Source organism: Centroberyx affinis, unplaced genomic scaffold (genome assembly GCF_046629955.1).
Source record: "Centroberyx affinis isolate AG114_WGS23_722 - 3 ecotype Tasmania unplaced genomic scaffold, CSIRO-AGI_Caff_v1 ptg002250l_1, whole genome shotgun sequence".
Taxonomy (NCBI): domain Eukaryota; kingdom Metazoa; phylum Chordata; class Actinopteri; order Beryciformes; family Berycidae; genus Centroberyx; species Centroberyx affinis.
Window position 1 is genome coordinate 77803 of NW_027280541.1, and position 15110 is coordinate 92912.

At 39.3% G+C, this 15110-nt stretch overlaps 1 protein-coding gene across 1 annotated transcript in view; it reads left to right on the plus strand.

Annotated features, from left to right (window-relative positions):
* Positions 1–11350, plus strand: part of LOC139655404 (NLR family CARD domain-containing protein 3-like) — a 32337-nt gene extending 20987 nt beyond the window's left edge. Inside the window, exon 9 of the mRNA XM_071532801.1 lies at positions 10136–11350. Within this exon, the coding sequence (XP_071388902.1) occupies positions 10136–10698 (563 nt within the window). The 3' untranslated portion in view covers positions 10699–11350. The remainder of the gene's footprint in view (positions 1–10135) is intronic.
* Positions 11351–15110: the final 3760 nt, after the last annotated feature.

Here is a 15110-nt window from a genome sequence, read left to right on the forward strand (position 1 = left end):
TAAGGGTGAAACCAGCTCTTGTTCTACGTATTTCCAAGGAGAATGCATCTCTGTGTCGAACCAGTAGTATAAAGAACGCAACACAAAAGACCAATGATATAACTTCAAATTTGAGCAGGCCCACCCACCTTGAGACTTATTTCTTTGCAGGGTTGACCACTTAATGCGTGGTCACTTTCCATTCCAAACAAAATTGTTTAACAATGAGTCAAGCTTCTTCCAATAATTTGCTGGGGCTGACAATGGTAGCATCGAGCTAACAAAATTAATACAGGGGAGCACATTAATTTTTATTGTGGCAATATGGGCCGGTATTGATGATGCAAGAGGCTTCCATCTCCCAAGATCGTCCACAATCTTCCTCAAAATAGAGGAGGAATTGTTCTTTGCAATTGCAAAGACACAGGGGCTAATCTCTATACCTAAATATGTCACCTTACGTGCCACTGGTATGCAGGGCATGACGCCCATTCTGCCTGTGTCCGTATTAAGTAACATTAGAATCGACTTGGAGTGATTAATTTTAAAGCCAGACAATGTCCCAAAGTGTTATATAATTTTGAGAACATTTGGAAGGGAGTATTGCAGATTTGAGAGATATATAAGCATGTCATCTGCATACATAGAAACAGAATGGGACATGCTTCCTATTGTTATTGGGGCAACCAATGGGCTCTGTCGTATATATTGGGCCAGCGGTTCTAATGACAGGTTGAATATTAAGGGTGAGGCCAGACACCCCTGTCTGGACCCACGAAAGATGTTAAAAATGTCTGAAAAAAGTCCTTCCATGGAGACCCTGGTGGGGGGATTAGCATTTAAGACTTGAACCATTTTGATGAACTTTGGACCAAACTGAAATTTTTTTAGAACATTCCATAAATATCTCCATTCTAGTCAATCGAAGGCCTTTTCGACATCGAGAAATAGAAGTTCCCTGGGCAAGTCTATCTTTTTTGTTTCAGAGATAATGCAAAACACAGCGAACATTGTCAGATGCTAATCGACCCTTTAGGAATCCTGTTTGGTCTGGGTTGATCAAAGCTCCTATGACCTAGGCGCAGGGCAATGACTCTAGCATAAATTTTTATATCTGCATTGATTAGGGATATAGGCCGATAACTGGAGCAGTCTTGAAGGTTTTTACCAGGTTTAGGTAGAACTGTGATAAGTGCCGGTGGAGATCTCGGTGGAAATAGCCTTTCTCTATAGCTGAGTTCATAGGTGTCATTTACACTGGGGACGCTGGGGACATGTCCCCACCACTTTTTGAAATGGCCAATTTTGTCCCCATCACTTTTTAAAAGCATAATTTGTTAAAAATGTTCTGAAAAATAGCTTGCACCATGAAATGCTAACTAACAAATGAGAACCCTTTGTGGAGGAGATTGACAGGGGTGGTATTTGAGTATAATTGTGTGAAATGTATGAATTAATTGTGTGGAATTTAAAAAAAAAAAAAAGTATGCAGAATCGAAACAAGGCAGTTTAACTTAACATCTAATGGTAAGGTTGATTTATTATCTTTAGCTAACGTTGTTAACGTTATTCCTTCAGTTGTTTCTACTTTGTCATATTTTAGGGCAGTGATATTGGATATTGTTATCGCTGGGCTGACTGACATGCACTGGTACTTTCTACAGTAGATGTCATATTAGCATTGTTCGATTGACATGGAGTTGCAGCTGTGGATGTGATGCATATGGATGACTGTACTTGTGCGGTCGACGTTGTTGTGCCTTTTATGCTGAGTATTTTCCTATTGTCGACTCTGTAGTAGCCTAGGCTTTGCCCTTTTGATGCGCTGTTATGCCATTTTTTTCTCGGCGTAATGATCTACTCTGACCTCATACCGATCCCCCCATTACATTGCCTAAAATCGCATATGTTGAAGACTGTTTAAACATTTTTTTTTCATCTGAGCCCTTATGTCCCCACCACTTTTCAACACAAAGTGACACCCTTGGCGGAGTTAATGATGGACAGCCAAATAGGTCCCAAGATATTCCCATAGTTCTAAATATAATTCAGCTGGAAGGCCGTCTATGCCTGGGGAGCGTCCCTAATTGGTTAATTTTATGGCTTTATACAATTCCTCAAAGGATATAGGAGTGTCTAGATCCCTACAATCCTCATCAGATAAAATAGGCAAATTTAAATGATCAAATAAGGAGTGAAATAGGTCTTGGGAGAATCGGTCCTCTGAGGAGTATAAGTTGGCAAAGAAAGACTTAAAGGCATCGTTTATGTCAGTTGTTTTAGAAACCTGTCCTTTTTCTGGGCAGTTTATTGATGAAATATTAAATTTGTTATCTTGTCGCTTCAATGTCAATGCAAGAAGACAGCTTGGTTTACTGTCATCAGTGTAATATTTATGCTTAGTAATGTGCATTAAGAACTCAACACGTTGCCTCAATAAGTTGTTTAATTCTGCCCTCTTTGTCTTTAGCTCCACCTCATTGCTATAGTTGAATTTGCACCTCAGAAATGCATATGCAATTAGACCAACCCGCAAAAAAACATCTTAGTAGATTAGTAGATCAGAAAACAAGGTTTTAGCACACGCAATGTGATTTGCGGTGGCACAAACCTTTAGTAGATCTGGGCCTAAATGTTAAAACGCCTGCCATAGTTACTGTAGTTTAACCCCTTACATTTCCCCTTAAGTAGCTTAAAAAATACTTTTTCCATTCTGTAGGACAATGTTATATAGGCCTACATATTCTGTATCTGCTTATTCCAATCACAGCCGTTTCTAGCTTTCTAGCTACCTATGCAAAATCTTGTTTGAATGTCCAATAATATATAGCCTATATTATGCAAAATAATTTCACAGATCAGATGAGAGGTACTTGCACCTAGTGTTTGTGGGTCTGCTGAGGAAGATGATGATGGACCTTGTGTCCCCTGACAAGCAGAGAGGTCTGGCTGTGCTGAGGCTGGGCCTCCAAAGTATTTCAGTGCTCCTGCAGACACATAAAGTTTCTAGGTGAATGAACATATTTTATCATAATTATTACTCATATCGTAATACTGTTGAAATCCAAAACCTGTTCATTGGTAAAATGACATTAGTGACTAGTAACTGGAAGAATAGTGACTAGTCATTAGAAAATAAGTACTAGTGCCTAATTTTAGTGACTAGTGCATTTTAAGTATTAAATGTTAAAACGGCCTGTCACAGTTACTGTTACTTTTCCATACTAGGACAATGTTATATAGGCCTACATATTCTGTATCTGCTCATTCCAACGCATCATTCAAGTGAGTGAAATATTCAAACCCAAAACGCCATTTTTTTATGGCGCGCCATTACATCAAATGGAAAGATCCAGATGTCTTGTGCATCATTTTATACAAATTTCACTGTAATTCAGCATGACATATTTTTATTTTTTTGGAAACCTTGAGATCTTGAGTAGGCTGTGAAATGTGTGTTTGTAATGATAATACCGCATGAGGGTCCTTAATCCCCCCTCCCATCAGGGTCGGTTTTAGCCTGCTATATTAGGGTGGACTGGTAGAAATAATAGGTGGGCAACTTGGGCGGTAGGTAGTCAGAAGGTTGCTGGTTCGAATCCCTTGCCAGATGGCACAAAAATCTGGCAAAATGACAGCTGGCAACTGGAGGGTTGTCAGAGTCAAGATCAGATGCAAGCTCCTGCCATTTTGCCCTCAGGCCTCTCCAGTTTATGGCTGTGTGTTTGTGTATGGGCTGTTTGGATGGGTTAAATGCAGAAGATTAATTTCCCCATGGGGATTAATAAAGTAGCATTCTATTCTATTTTATTCTAATTTATAAAGAACAATTTGAAGCAGGGAAATTGAGAGGTAGTGAAGCCACATTTCTAAGTTTGCTGCTTCCATATGATTTGAGTCAGTGGAGGGCAGATTGATTTAACCTAAAATAAAAAAAATCCTTTATCCAGATTTTAACATAATCAACTCCATAACATTTATTTTCATTAGATGAGCAGTTCTCAAATAAAATTAAAACCTAATCCAGTGAGACTTCTCACCATAGCCAATATTTACAAAAATAGGTAGTCTTATTCAAACTGAAAAGTGACAATGAAAACTAAATCAACTAACTCAAGCCTATACTCAAACTTCAATGTAAATATATATATCTATATAGATATATATATTTATATATTATATATTTATATATATATATATATATATATATAAATATATATATATATGTATATGGCAGTGGGCAACTTTGGAGGCGGGCTGTAGGCTGCCCACCCAATCAGAAGTTAGAAACGGTACTGGTATTTTCTGTGCTATTTTTACATTGGCTGAAAAAAAAAAAAAAATTCTTAACTTTTGATTGGGTGGGCAGGACGCACGTTTGGGTTGGCTGAGCCTACCCCTGCCCATAGCTACCGCCGGCATTGCCTCCCATTAACAACCACCGCCATAACTAAATTGTCAACCTGTGGGAAACACTTATTAAATGCGAGCTGTTTGGATGATTATATACATGCCGAATTTACCAGAACACCCGATCAGTTAATAACAAAGTCTCACGTCATATTTTCATATGCATTTTTTGCCGATAAGTAATGCAGAAACAAATTGCCAGATATTTGAACGGACCTTCGCCTACCGTTCTCCCCTCATGCTGTGCAGAGGCGTTAGCCATGCCGATAATTCTGACCAAAAGCGAGTATGCACATGTGGTCAGATGCGGTTCAATAATACCATGATACCATAGATCACGTTAGCTAGCCTAGCCAGCTCTGAAAACAAAATGCGTGTTAGGGTTAGCAAGCTAGCTAGGTCAAGATAGCTGGCTCGTATTATAGTAAACCTACATAGCTAACGTTAGCTATCCATATGGTTCAGGTAACTTTACACCGATCGCTGACTGGTAGAAATACATTCTCCATAAAAACAGGTTATACGTTTTTTTTCATTTCCCAAAGGATACATCCTTTTGGACGCCATATGTGAGATACTGTGGAATATTAATCTGTCCGAAGGCCATCAACAACGTAGTACGTCAATACATGAGAATCTGATGCTGACTTTGAAATTGGTTTGCTTGTAAGGCAAAGAGCTCTTGAAAGAATAGCTGCTTATTTATTTATCTAGCATACAATAAATGCATTTTATTTTCGCCATTATGTATGTGTTTTGAGGACACATGAGGACGCTTGGTTACCAAAAGTGGCCATTTATATTCGAGGAGGAAAAAAATACGGTGGCGCAACGGGGCCCCTTAGCGGTCGCAGGGGCCCTACACAGCTGTGTAGTCCGCATATAGCGAGAAACGGCCTTGGTTCCAACGTATCATTGAAGCTGTCCTAGCTGCTTATACTGAGTGATACTGTATATTCAGTATAAGCAGTGCCATTGCACCAAATGGAAAAATCCAGATGTCTTCTGCATCATTTTATATTTCCCTGTAATTCAGCATGACATATTTGGTATATTTGGAAACCTTGGGATCTTGAGTAGGCTGCGAAACGTGTTTGTAATGATAATCCCGCATGAGGGACCTTAATCCCCCCTCCCATTAACAACCACCACCATAACTAAATTGTCAACCTGTGGGAAACACTTCAGGGGTTAAAATACGAGCTGTTTAGATGATTATATGCCAAATTTACCAGAACACCCTATCAGTTAATAACAAAGTCTCAAGTCATCTGAAAGTCATATATTCAGATGCGTTTTTTGCCAATAAGTAATGCAGAAACAAATGGCCAGATGTTTGAACGAACCTTCGCCTGCCGTTCTCCCATCACGGTTCGCAGAGGCAATACTTGACAATTATAATTCTGACCATAAAGATAGTGTACACATGTGGTTAGATGAAGTTCAATAATACCATTATACCATAGATCACGTTAGCTACTAGCCAGCTCTGAAAACAAAATGCATGTTAGGGTTAGAAAGCTAGCTAGGTCTAGATAGCTGGCTCGTATTATAGGTAGTAAACATACCGTTAGCTAGTCAGTGGTTCAGATAACTTTACACCGATCACTGACTGGTAGAAAAACATTCTCCATAAAAACAGGTTATAAGTTTAATTCATATGTCTTACCTCTGCTCTGCAAGCGTTGCGTTTCCTCGGCTGTCTTCCGTTTTCTTTTTTCGTTTCCCGAAGGATAAGTCCTTTTGGACGCACGTCGTACGTCAATATGTGAGAATCTGATACTGACTTTGGAATTGTTTTTTTTTTTTGTAAGGCAAAGAGCTCTCTAGCATACAATAAATGCATTTTGTTTCAGCCATTGTGAGCTTATAATGTATGTGTTTTCACAAGTGGCCACTTATATTCGAGGAGAAAAAAATACAGTGGCGCAACGGGGCTCCCTAGCGGTTGCGGGGGCCTTGTGTCTCATCATATATAACATTCTGTGTAGACTCGGTTGTACCAACCAAAGATATTGTTTTTTTATACAAATAACAAGCCCTGGGTAACAAAAAAACCTAAATCTGTCATAAACAAAAGGCAACGCATATTTTTCATGGGGAATGCCATGGAGAAAAAAAAAATTTCTAGGGAATGTAATGAGATAAGGAAAGCAAAAACAAGGTATAGGAAAAAGATAGAACTGCAATACAGCAGTGGTGACCTCAGAGCAGCCCGGCAAGGAATTAAATCCATGTCCTCCATTAGTCAGAGAATAGACAATGGTATAAAAACCATTAAAGTGGAAGGAATAGATCAGAGCCGGTCCTGACCTCCCTGGGGCCCTAAGCAAAATTCTGCTAAGGGCCCCTCCTACCTGACCCGTGAGCCATGTAAACCACTTGCCACTGCCACACAGTCACACCTGACATCCCAGTGCTCCCACTAATCCTCCCTCCTTTAAAACAGTTTGCTCCATCTGTTGGTCTAAGAATAAGTAGACCTATACACAACAGAATGAGGTATAAACAAGCAATATTTATTGAATAGAATATTTTCTATAGAATCTTAAAATTAGTGAATATTAACATTAACATAAATAAGAAATTGTAGAAAATATAAAATGTAGAAAATAATAAAATATAACACTGAGCTTTGGCTCTGCTGCCTGGTAATTAGTCCAGTCCTCACAATATTATACAACTAGCTTTGGCTATACAATGTAAACATAAGCCTATAGGCTATGGCTGCAGCTTTATGTCTCAAAATAATAAAATAAAACCTATACAGCTGTGTGATTAGCTTTTGGTCCCCACAGAGGTTGCTGCTGGAAAGCGCAAGTTTCATTTTGTGCATACGCATGTTCACGCATGTTCACGCACGACGTGGTTATCTTTTCCGAGCTGCAGTCTATAAACACCGTTGCCTGTTGGCATTTATGAAACGTAATACATAGTTATATTTCACTCTCACTTTTGTCAGGCACAAAGTCACAGAACACAGCCCTGGAAGTGGCTGGCAAGCAAGCAAGACACAGACAGACCAAGAGATGCACTGCCCAGCTAGGTTAGCAAGACAGACAGAGAGAGATACACTGCAAGCTAGCACATCAACTTAACGTTACTGTTATTTTCTGACATCAAACTTGGAGAGGAGAGAACACAAGTTTACCTGATTGCTGTTCCCGCAATTCACTCTCATGGTGTTTTTTTTTCCTCTTTTCGTGAGCAGAAGGATAGTTCCGCTTCATCCTCTCATCAAAGTTGTAAACATTGACGCACGCACACCCTATGCAACTTGCGTAGTGAGCGTATAGGGCCTCCCGGCTCTGTGCTTTTGTGTGATTACCATTGACATGATATAATATATCACAAAAAAAACAAAAAAACATTTCAAGCGCTCTTGGGGGCCCTAAGCAGGCGCTTAATTCGCTTATGCGTCAGGCCGGCCTTGGAATAGATAATTCTATCTTGCCAAATGCTTTTAACTCCTTCCTTTCTCGTTTTGAGACAATTGATTTTTCTGATAATGTCTCCAGGCTAAAACAGTTTCTGGTTTCACAAAATAATATGGTCATCACCCAGGATTGTGTGACATTCCTGTTTAAGCGCGGCAATGCAAGGAAGGCTCCTGGCCCTGATTCCATTTGTGGGTGCACTTTGCATTACTGTGCAGAACAACTTGAGAATGTTTTCTCAGCACTTTTTCAAATGCCTCTTGACTCTGGTCAGATTCCCAGAATTTGGAAATCATCAACTATTGTACCAGTCCCGAAATCTAAAATACCTAAAGAACTAAATGAGTTTAGACCCATTGCCCTTACTTCATTGGTCATGAAAAAATTTGAGAAAATTATTACAAACTTGATTGTTTCTTCTATCTATGGCAAACTTGATCCACTTCAATTTGCCCATCAGGCTGGTAAAGGCGTTGAGGATGCTAAACATTTTATTCTTAATAATGTGTACAAGCATCTGGAAAAACCCCAGGCCTGTCAGGCTTTTATTTGCTGACTTTTCTTCTGCTTTTAACAAAATGCAGCCACACAATTTAATTTTGAGATTAGCCTCAGATTTTAATTTACCTGATCAGCTTTTGCTGTGGATTCTGGAGTTTCTTACCTTAAGAGAGAGCAAAATGTCTTGGTGAATGGCAATATGTCCAGTTCCTTGGATACAAATACTGGATCACCCCAGGGGTGTGTCCTGTCACCCTTGCTTTTTATCATGTACACAGACAGCTGCAGAAGCAGTAAAGAGGGCAGTTATTTAGTCAAATTTTCAGATGACTCTGCCCTATTGTCCCTCCTTCAGGCCCCAGAATTAGATCATGGAGATGCTCTCCCTGCCTTTGCAAAATGGTGTGATGATAATTACATGGAGGTGAATCAAAAACTAAGGAGTTAGTAATTGATTTTCGACAAAGTAAGGATGTTGCCAGGGCGTGCACTGTACATGGAAAGAATGTTGAAATTGTACATTGTTACAAGTATCTGAGAACTGTGTTTGACTTAAATTGAAGTGGGATGTAAACACAGAATCCATTGTTAACCATGGTCAACAGAGAACCCACCTTCTGAGGAAACTAAACTCTTTTTCAGTGGACAGAAACATTTAGTCATTTTAACCAATCTTTTATTGAGAGCCTTTTAACTTTCTCCTTCACTTGTTGGTTCAACAGCTTGTCCTTGAAAGACAGGAACAGTCTGAACAACAGTGTTAAGACTTGTTCAAAGATTATTGGCGTCCAACAAGGAGACTTGGGCTCTTTCTGGTATAAAGATAAAGTTGTCTGAATCTGAATCTACTTTTGAGAGAAAAGGCAGCTTTGAGATTGGCCTGTGGTTGCTAAGAATGGAAGGGTCTAGACCAGGTTTTTTCAAAAGAGGCTGCACTATTGCACATTTAAAATATGACAGTACACTACCAGATGATAAAGAGCAGTTGATAATGTGGAGTACATCAGGACACAAAGTGGTTACCACTTCTTTAAAGAGGCGGGATGGAAAGACATCTAGGGTGCAGGTAGAGGAGTTCATGCGGGAGATAATGTCCATGAGCTATTGAGCTGTTATTGGCTGAAAAGAGCCCAGAGTGGAAGTTAACTTGACATGAGCATGACATGATCAGCAGGAGTGATAGATTGCCTGATGTTTTCAACCTTATTAATAAAAAATTTGAAAACGTTTTCACAGTCTAATGAGGAGCTATCAACGGCGGTATTTGATGAGGGGTTTACAATTTTATTGATGACGCTGAATAGAACTCTGGAATTATGGGATTTCTCAGAAATTAGGTTGATAAAATAGCTACATCGGGCATCTTTTATGGCATTATTGTATTCAATCATTAGATCTTTCATGTGGAGGTAATAGTTTGCTTGACTTGCATTTTCTTTCAGCTTTCCTAGAATCCCTCTTTAAGTTGCGAGAGTGATCATTTATCCAAGGATCAGTATTTGTGGTGGATTTGGACCTATAGACTTGACAGGAGCAATGATATTTATTACTGAGAGACAAAGTTTGTTAAAGTAGTCCACCAATTAATTTATATGAGAGAACTATGGTAGGGGATTAGTAAACTTTGTAAACATAGGGGAAAAATTTGCCGGAGATTGTTCATTTATCTTACAACTAGTAATTGTACGCTTATGGGAAGATGTTGCTACCTGCAAAACTGAATAAAAAATGATACATTTATGGTCTAAACACAACAGATGTATTAGATGAGAAACTGCTGCTGCATTGTGTCTTGTTCTCTCCATCAGATGCCTGTGAACTCACACTGGACCCAAACACAGCACACAGAAACCTCTTCCTGTCTGAAGACAACAGAAAGGTGACAGTGGTGAAAGAGAAGCAACCATATCCTGATCACCAAGAGAGATTTGACTACTGGCCTCAGCTGCTGTGTAGAAATGGTCTGACTGGTCGCTGTTACTGGGAGGTCGAGTGGGAAGGAGAGGCTTATATAGGAGTGGCCTACAGAGGAATCTGTAGGAAAGGAAAGAGTGATGACTGCGGGCTTGGAGGGAATGAAAAGTCCTGGAGTCTGTTCTGCTCTGGTGACGATTACTCTGCCTTTCATAATAACAGAATAACAGTCATACATCCCCCCCCCTCCTCTGTCTCTGACAGAGTAGCAGTATATCTGGACTGGCCTGCTGGCTCTCTGTCCTTCTACAGAGTTTCCTCTGACACACTGATCCACCTCCACACCTTCCACTCCACATTCATTGACCCACTCTATCCTGGGTTTGGGCTTGGGTTTGAGTTTCACTCCTCAGTGTCTCTGTGTCAGAAAGAAGAGGGAGAGTCACCCCCTGTGTAGAGAAACACTCACACTGCTGACCTGTAAAGGATCACATACGCGCGCACGCACGCACACACACTTACATATTAATCTGACAATATGACATTTGTATTTTCATATGGATTTATGAGTCGTTTTACTGTAAAGAACATGATTAATTAATCACTGTCAATAGAATGTTTTCTGTATTCAGGGAAACTGAACAGGGTTTAAACATGACTTTGGTACTGGAACATGAATATTTTATTTGGAAAATGAAATGAATTAAATATTAAGCCAGACAGAATCAAATATGCTGTTTATGATTGACAGGTTAAAATATATTTCTTTTGGATCTTTGTTATATTTGATATTCTATCAATCTCACCATTCCATTTCTACAATTGTTTCCCAGAATTAACGGTTACATCTGCGGTAAGCTATTTCAAACCCTGTAACCAATCCTGAAACTAATGTGTGCTATGTGGAGATTTTCACCTGTTTTCTAAAGCTTGTTGTCAAAACCAGGACCGACTCAAAGCTCCTCCCGACCCATTCAGTAGCTGTTCATCTTTTTTAAAAACTAGCTTGTCTCCTCCCTCGCTGTTTAAAGCTGCGCTCACCTCCTCCCATTCCTGAAAAAAATCCTCGTAATGGTGGAATTAAACTTGTTAAACTAATAAACCTGTTAAACTAGTAAACTTGCTACCTGCCTCTTCACTTGTCATTGTGGGACATGTAACCTTCAGCGGGAGAAAGATCTGTCAAAGTGAGACTGGTAACCAGCGACATTTCTCTGTAGGTACGTTTAGCTTAGCTATTAGCCTTTATGCATGATTTGTCATTTGGGGCTTACATAGTCCAGTCATTTTGTTGGGCTTTATTTACAAATGTGTTGCGGTTTCTGTAACCCTCTAGTGGTCGGAAAATCACTTAGTGCAGCTTTAAACAGTTTTCTTTTCAAATTAGTTTTGTTGTAAATATATTTTTACTTTAATGTTTTAATAATAATAATAAACTTTATTTGTATAGCACCTTTCATACAAGAAATGCAGCTCAAAGTGCTTTACAACAAAGACATTACATGCATGAACATAGACATAGAATGAGCATAACATAAGATGGAAAATAAAACCCACTGAATAATAATAAAAATAAAGTTAATAAATAGAGTACATAGAAAAATTAAAATCAAGTAAAACACAACATTTTAAAAGAATTGCAGCAGTGCATAAGTGCGAAGCAAAGTGCAAAAAAGAGTTTCAGGCCTGTATCAGGAAAGTCATAGCTAGTTAAAGGCTAAAGAAAAGATACGTTTTTAGCTTTCTTTTAAAAATATTTAGTGAGCTGGCTTCCCTGATATCTATAGGTAGTGTGTTCCATAGCTTTGGGGCATAACTGACAAAGGCTGCATCCCCAATTTTCTTTCGGCTGTTGCTGGGAACCTCCAATAAACCAGCAGCAGATGATTGCAGTGTTCTTGAAGGCAAGTAGTGACCAAGGGAGTTAGCAATGTAGCTTGGTCCTAGGCAATTAAGGGCTTTGTATATAAGGAGGAGGACCTTAAAATCAATTCTTAATGTTACAGGAAGCCAGTGTAGAGCAGCTAAAACTGGACTAATGTGCTCTCTCCTCTTGGCTCTGGTTAATAGCCGAGCTGCAGAGTTTTGAATAAGATGAAGTCTCTCAGTGTTTTTTTTCGGGAGACCAGTAAAAAGTGTGTTACAGTAATCGAGTCGGTTTGAAATAAAGGCATGAGTCAGTTTTTCAATCTTTTTGATTTATAAATTGTCGTACTTTAGCTATGTTTCTAAGGTGATAAAATTATGTTTTCGTCATGTGGGACTTGAAGCTTAGATCTGAATCTAGGATAACACCAAGACTTGTAACCTCAGATTTAATCCAGGGAGTCAATGTTCCCAGATTATTAAACAGCATTTCTCTTTTTGTTTTAGGGCCGACTAGTAGGATTTCAGTTTTGTCCTCGTTTAACTTTAAAAATAAATTTTCTCATCCATTTATTTATTGCCAAAAGACAGGTAGTAATGGAGTTCATAGCTGCAGCATCATTTGGTTCAGCAGAGATGTACAGTTGCGTGTCTAACTAATAACTATGGAAACATACATTGTGCTCTCTAATGATGTCACCAAGTGGCAGCATGTATAGTGAGAATAATAATGGACCAAGGCAGCTCCCTTGTGCAACCCCAAAACAGATGTCATGTTTCTCAGACACATGATCTCCAAAACTTTCTCCCTTTGATGTATGTTTTGAACTAGTTTAACACACAGTCAGAAAGACCAACCAACTTTTCAAGACGATTGATTAAGATATCATGGTCAATCGTATCAAACGCTGCACTTAGGTCTAAGAGGACAAGAATTGAGACCTTATTTTCATCAGAATTCATCAGAGGTCGCTGATTATTTTAGGAAGAGCAGTTTTAGTAGTGTGGTATATATATATGAGTTTATTTGCACTGGAACTACCTTTTCAAGTATCTTACTAATGAATGGAAGGTTGAATATCGGCCTATAGCTGGTCAGTGCATTACCATCTAGATTGTGTTTCTTTAGTAAGGGTTTTACAACAGCTGTTTGAAGGCATCTGGGAAGATGCCTATTTGAAGAGATGTATTTATAATCTTCAGGACATGACTTGAAACACTATGGAAGACCCGCTTAAACAATGCTGTAGGTACAGGGTCAATACATGAGGTGGAGGAGTTACACTCGGTGACAGTCTTGCAAAGCTCAATTAATGTAATACAAGTGAATTTTCCCATGGTTACATCTTTTTTACAGGGTTTGCTGAGGTCCAGAGGTCTTCACGGGTCTACCCGGACCCTAGGATCCGAGACCCGACCCGGGACCCGTACGAGTTCGGGTCCACGTTTTATTACGGTCAATCGGGTCCGGGTCGGGTCCCGTTCTATTACCGCGGGTCCCGGGTCTGTTTATCATTATGTGTAATACCCGAGTGGATCCGAGAAGACCCGTGATCAGCGCCGATCACGTGACGAGATGAGAAACGCACGGAAGTGCTGTGTAACTTGCGTGACGATCAGGCTGACCTAGGATCAGACTACAAGAGCAAAACTAATGTGAAAAAAGCGTAGAACAGCACCAACGAGTCGGAGCGGAGGAAAGGCGCAAGATGGAGACCTTCTCCACTGAGGTGAAAAATAAGCTAAAAGAAAATGAATATACACTTAGCCTATTGTAGCTACGTAGCTGCTAGATTCCATTATGGAGTCTCACTGCCATTTACTGGACAAACTGTAGAACGGCACAACTTGGCAAGTCTTTCTGTTATTTTGATCTCCTTTTATTAGGCTACCATATGTTGTATCCGACATGATAAACGTTTTTAGCAGTAGAAAGGCATTTTTAGTAGCAATTTTAATTACCGGGTTTGTCAGGTCCATAAAATAGACGGGTTTCCCATGCATTGGGTCAGGTCTGTGATATCACGGGCAGAAACGGGTCGGTATATATATACATTTTTTTAAATGATCGGGTGCAATCGGATCTCGGAACGAATTCCCGGGTCCATTAGGGTTCGGGTCCGTCATTTTGGACCCGTGGAGACCTCTACTGAAGTCATCTGTGTTTATATCAGCAGCAATGCTGGTTCTAATTGAAGTTATTTTGTTATTGAAGAAGAGTTTCCAGCATTCTCTGTAATAACCTTGGAAAAGTAATCCTTTCTTGCTAGACTTGCTTTGTTATAGACAGTCATGGCTTCTTTGTATATATTACAGTGAACTGTGAGCCTGGTTTTCCTCCATTTTCTTTCAGTTGCTCGACAGATTCTCTTAATCTCATTAACACTGTTATTGTTTAACCATAGAGAGATCCTGTCAGTCGACCTCTTTTTAACCTTTAGTGGAGCAACAGTATTTAAAGCAGATGACAAGGTATTGCTGAAATTTCAACCATGTAATTTAAACAGCAGTCAGTGCTGCATGACTCAAATGATTTCATAATATTAGAGAACTTTGCTTCAGCCTTGCCATCTAGGAATCTCTTTTGAACCAAATATTCCCTTTTAGTCTTTGTTAAGATTAGGCTGGCATCAAAAAACACACAGTGATGGTCAGAAATAGGTAATTCTAATACTGAAACATTGTCAATGTTTAACCCTGTTGTTATTACCAAGTCTAGAATGTTACCATGCTGATGAGTGGCTTCATTTACATGTTGGGTAAGTTCAAAGCTGTCCAGTAAATTCACAAGCTCCATAGCTTTGGAGTCATTCTTTTTGTTGATATGAATATTCAGGTCTCAATTCAGGATTAATTTATCATATCTAGTGATACCAAGTGAGATCAGCTCTGAGAAGTCCTGCAGAAACGGCGATGAATATCTTGGTGGCCGATACAATGTAATGATGAGCACTAATAATTCTGCTTTGAGCTCAAGAGCAAGATATTCAGATGATGTAAATT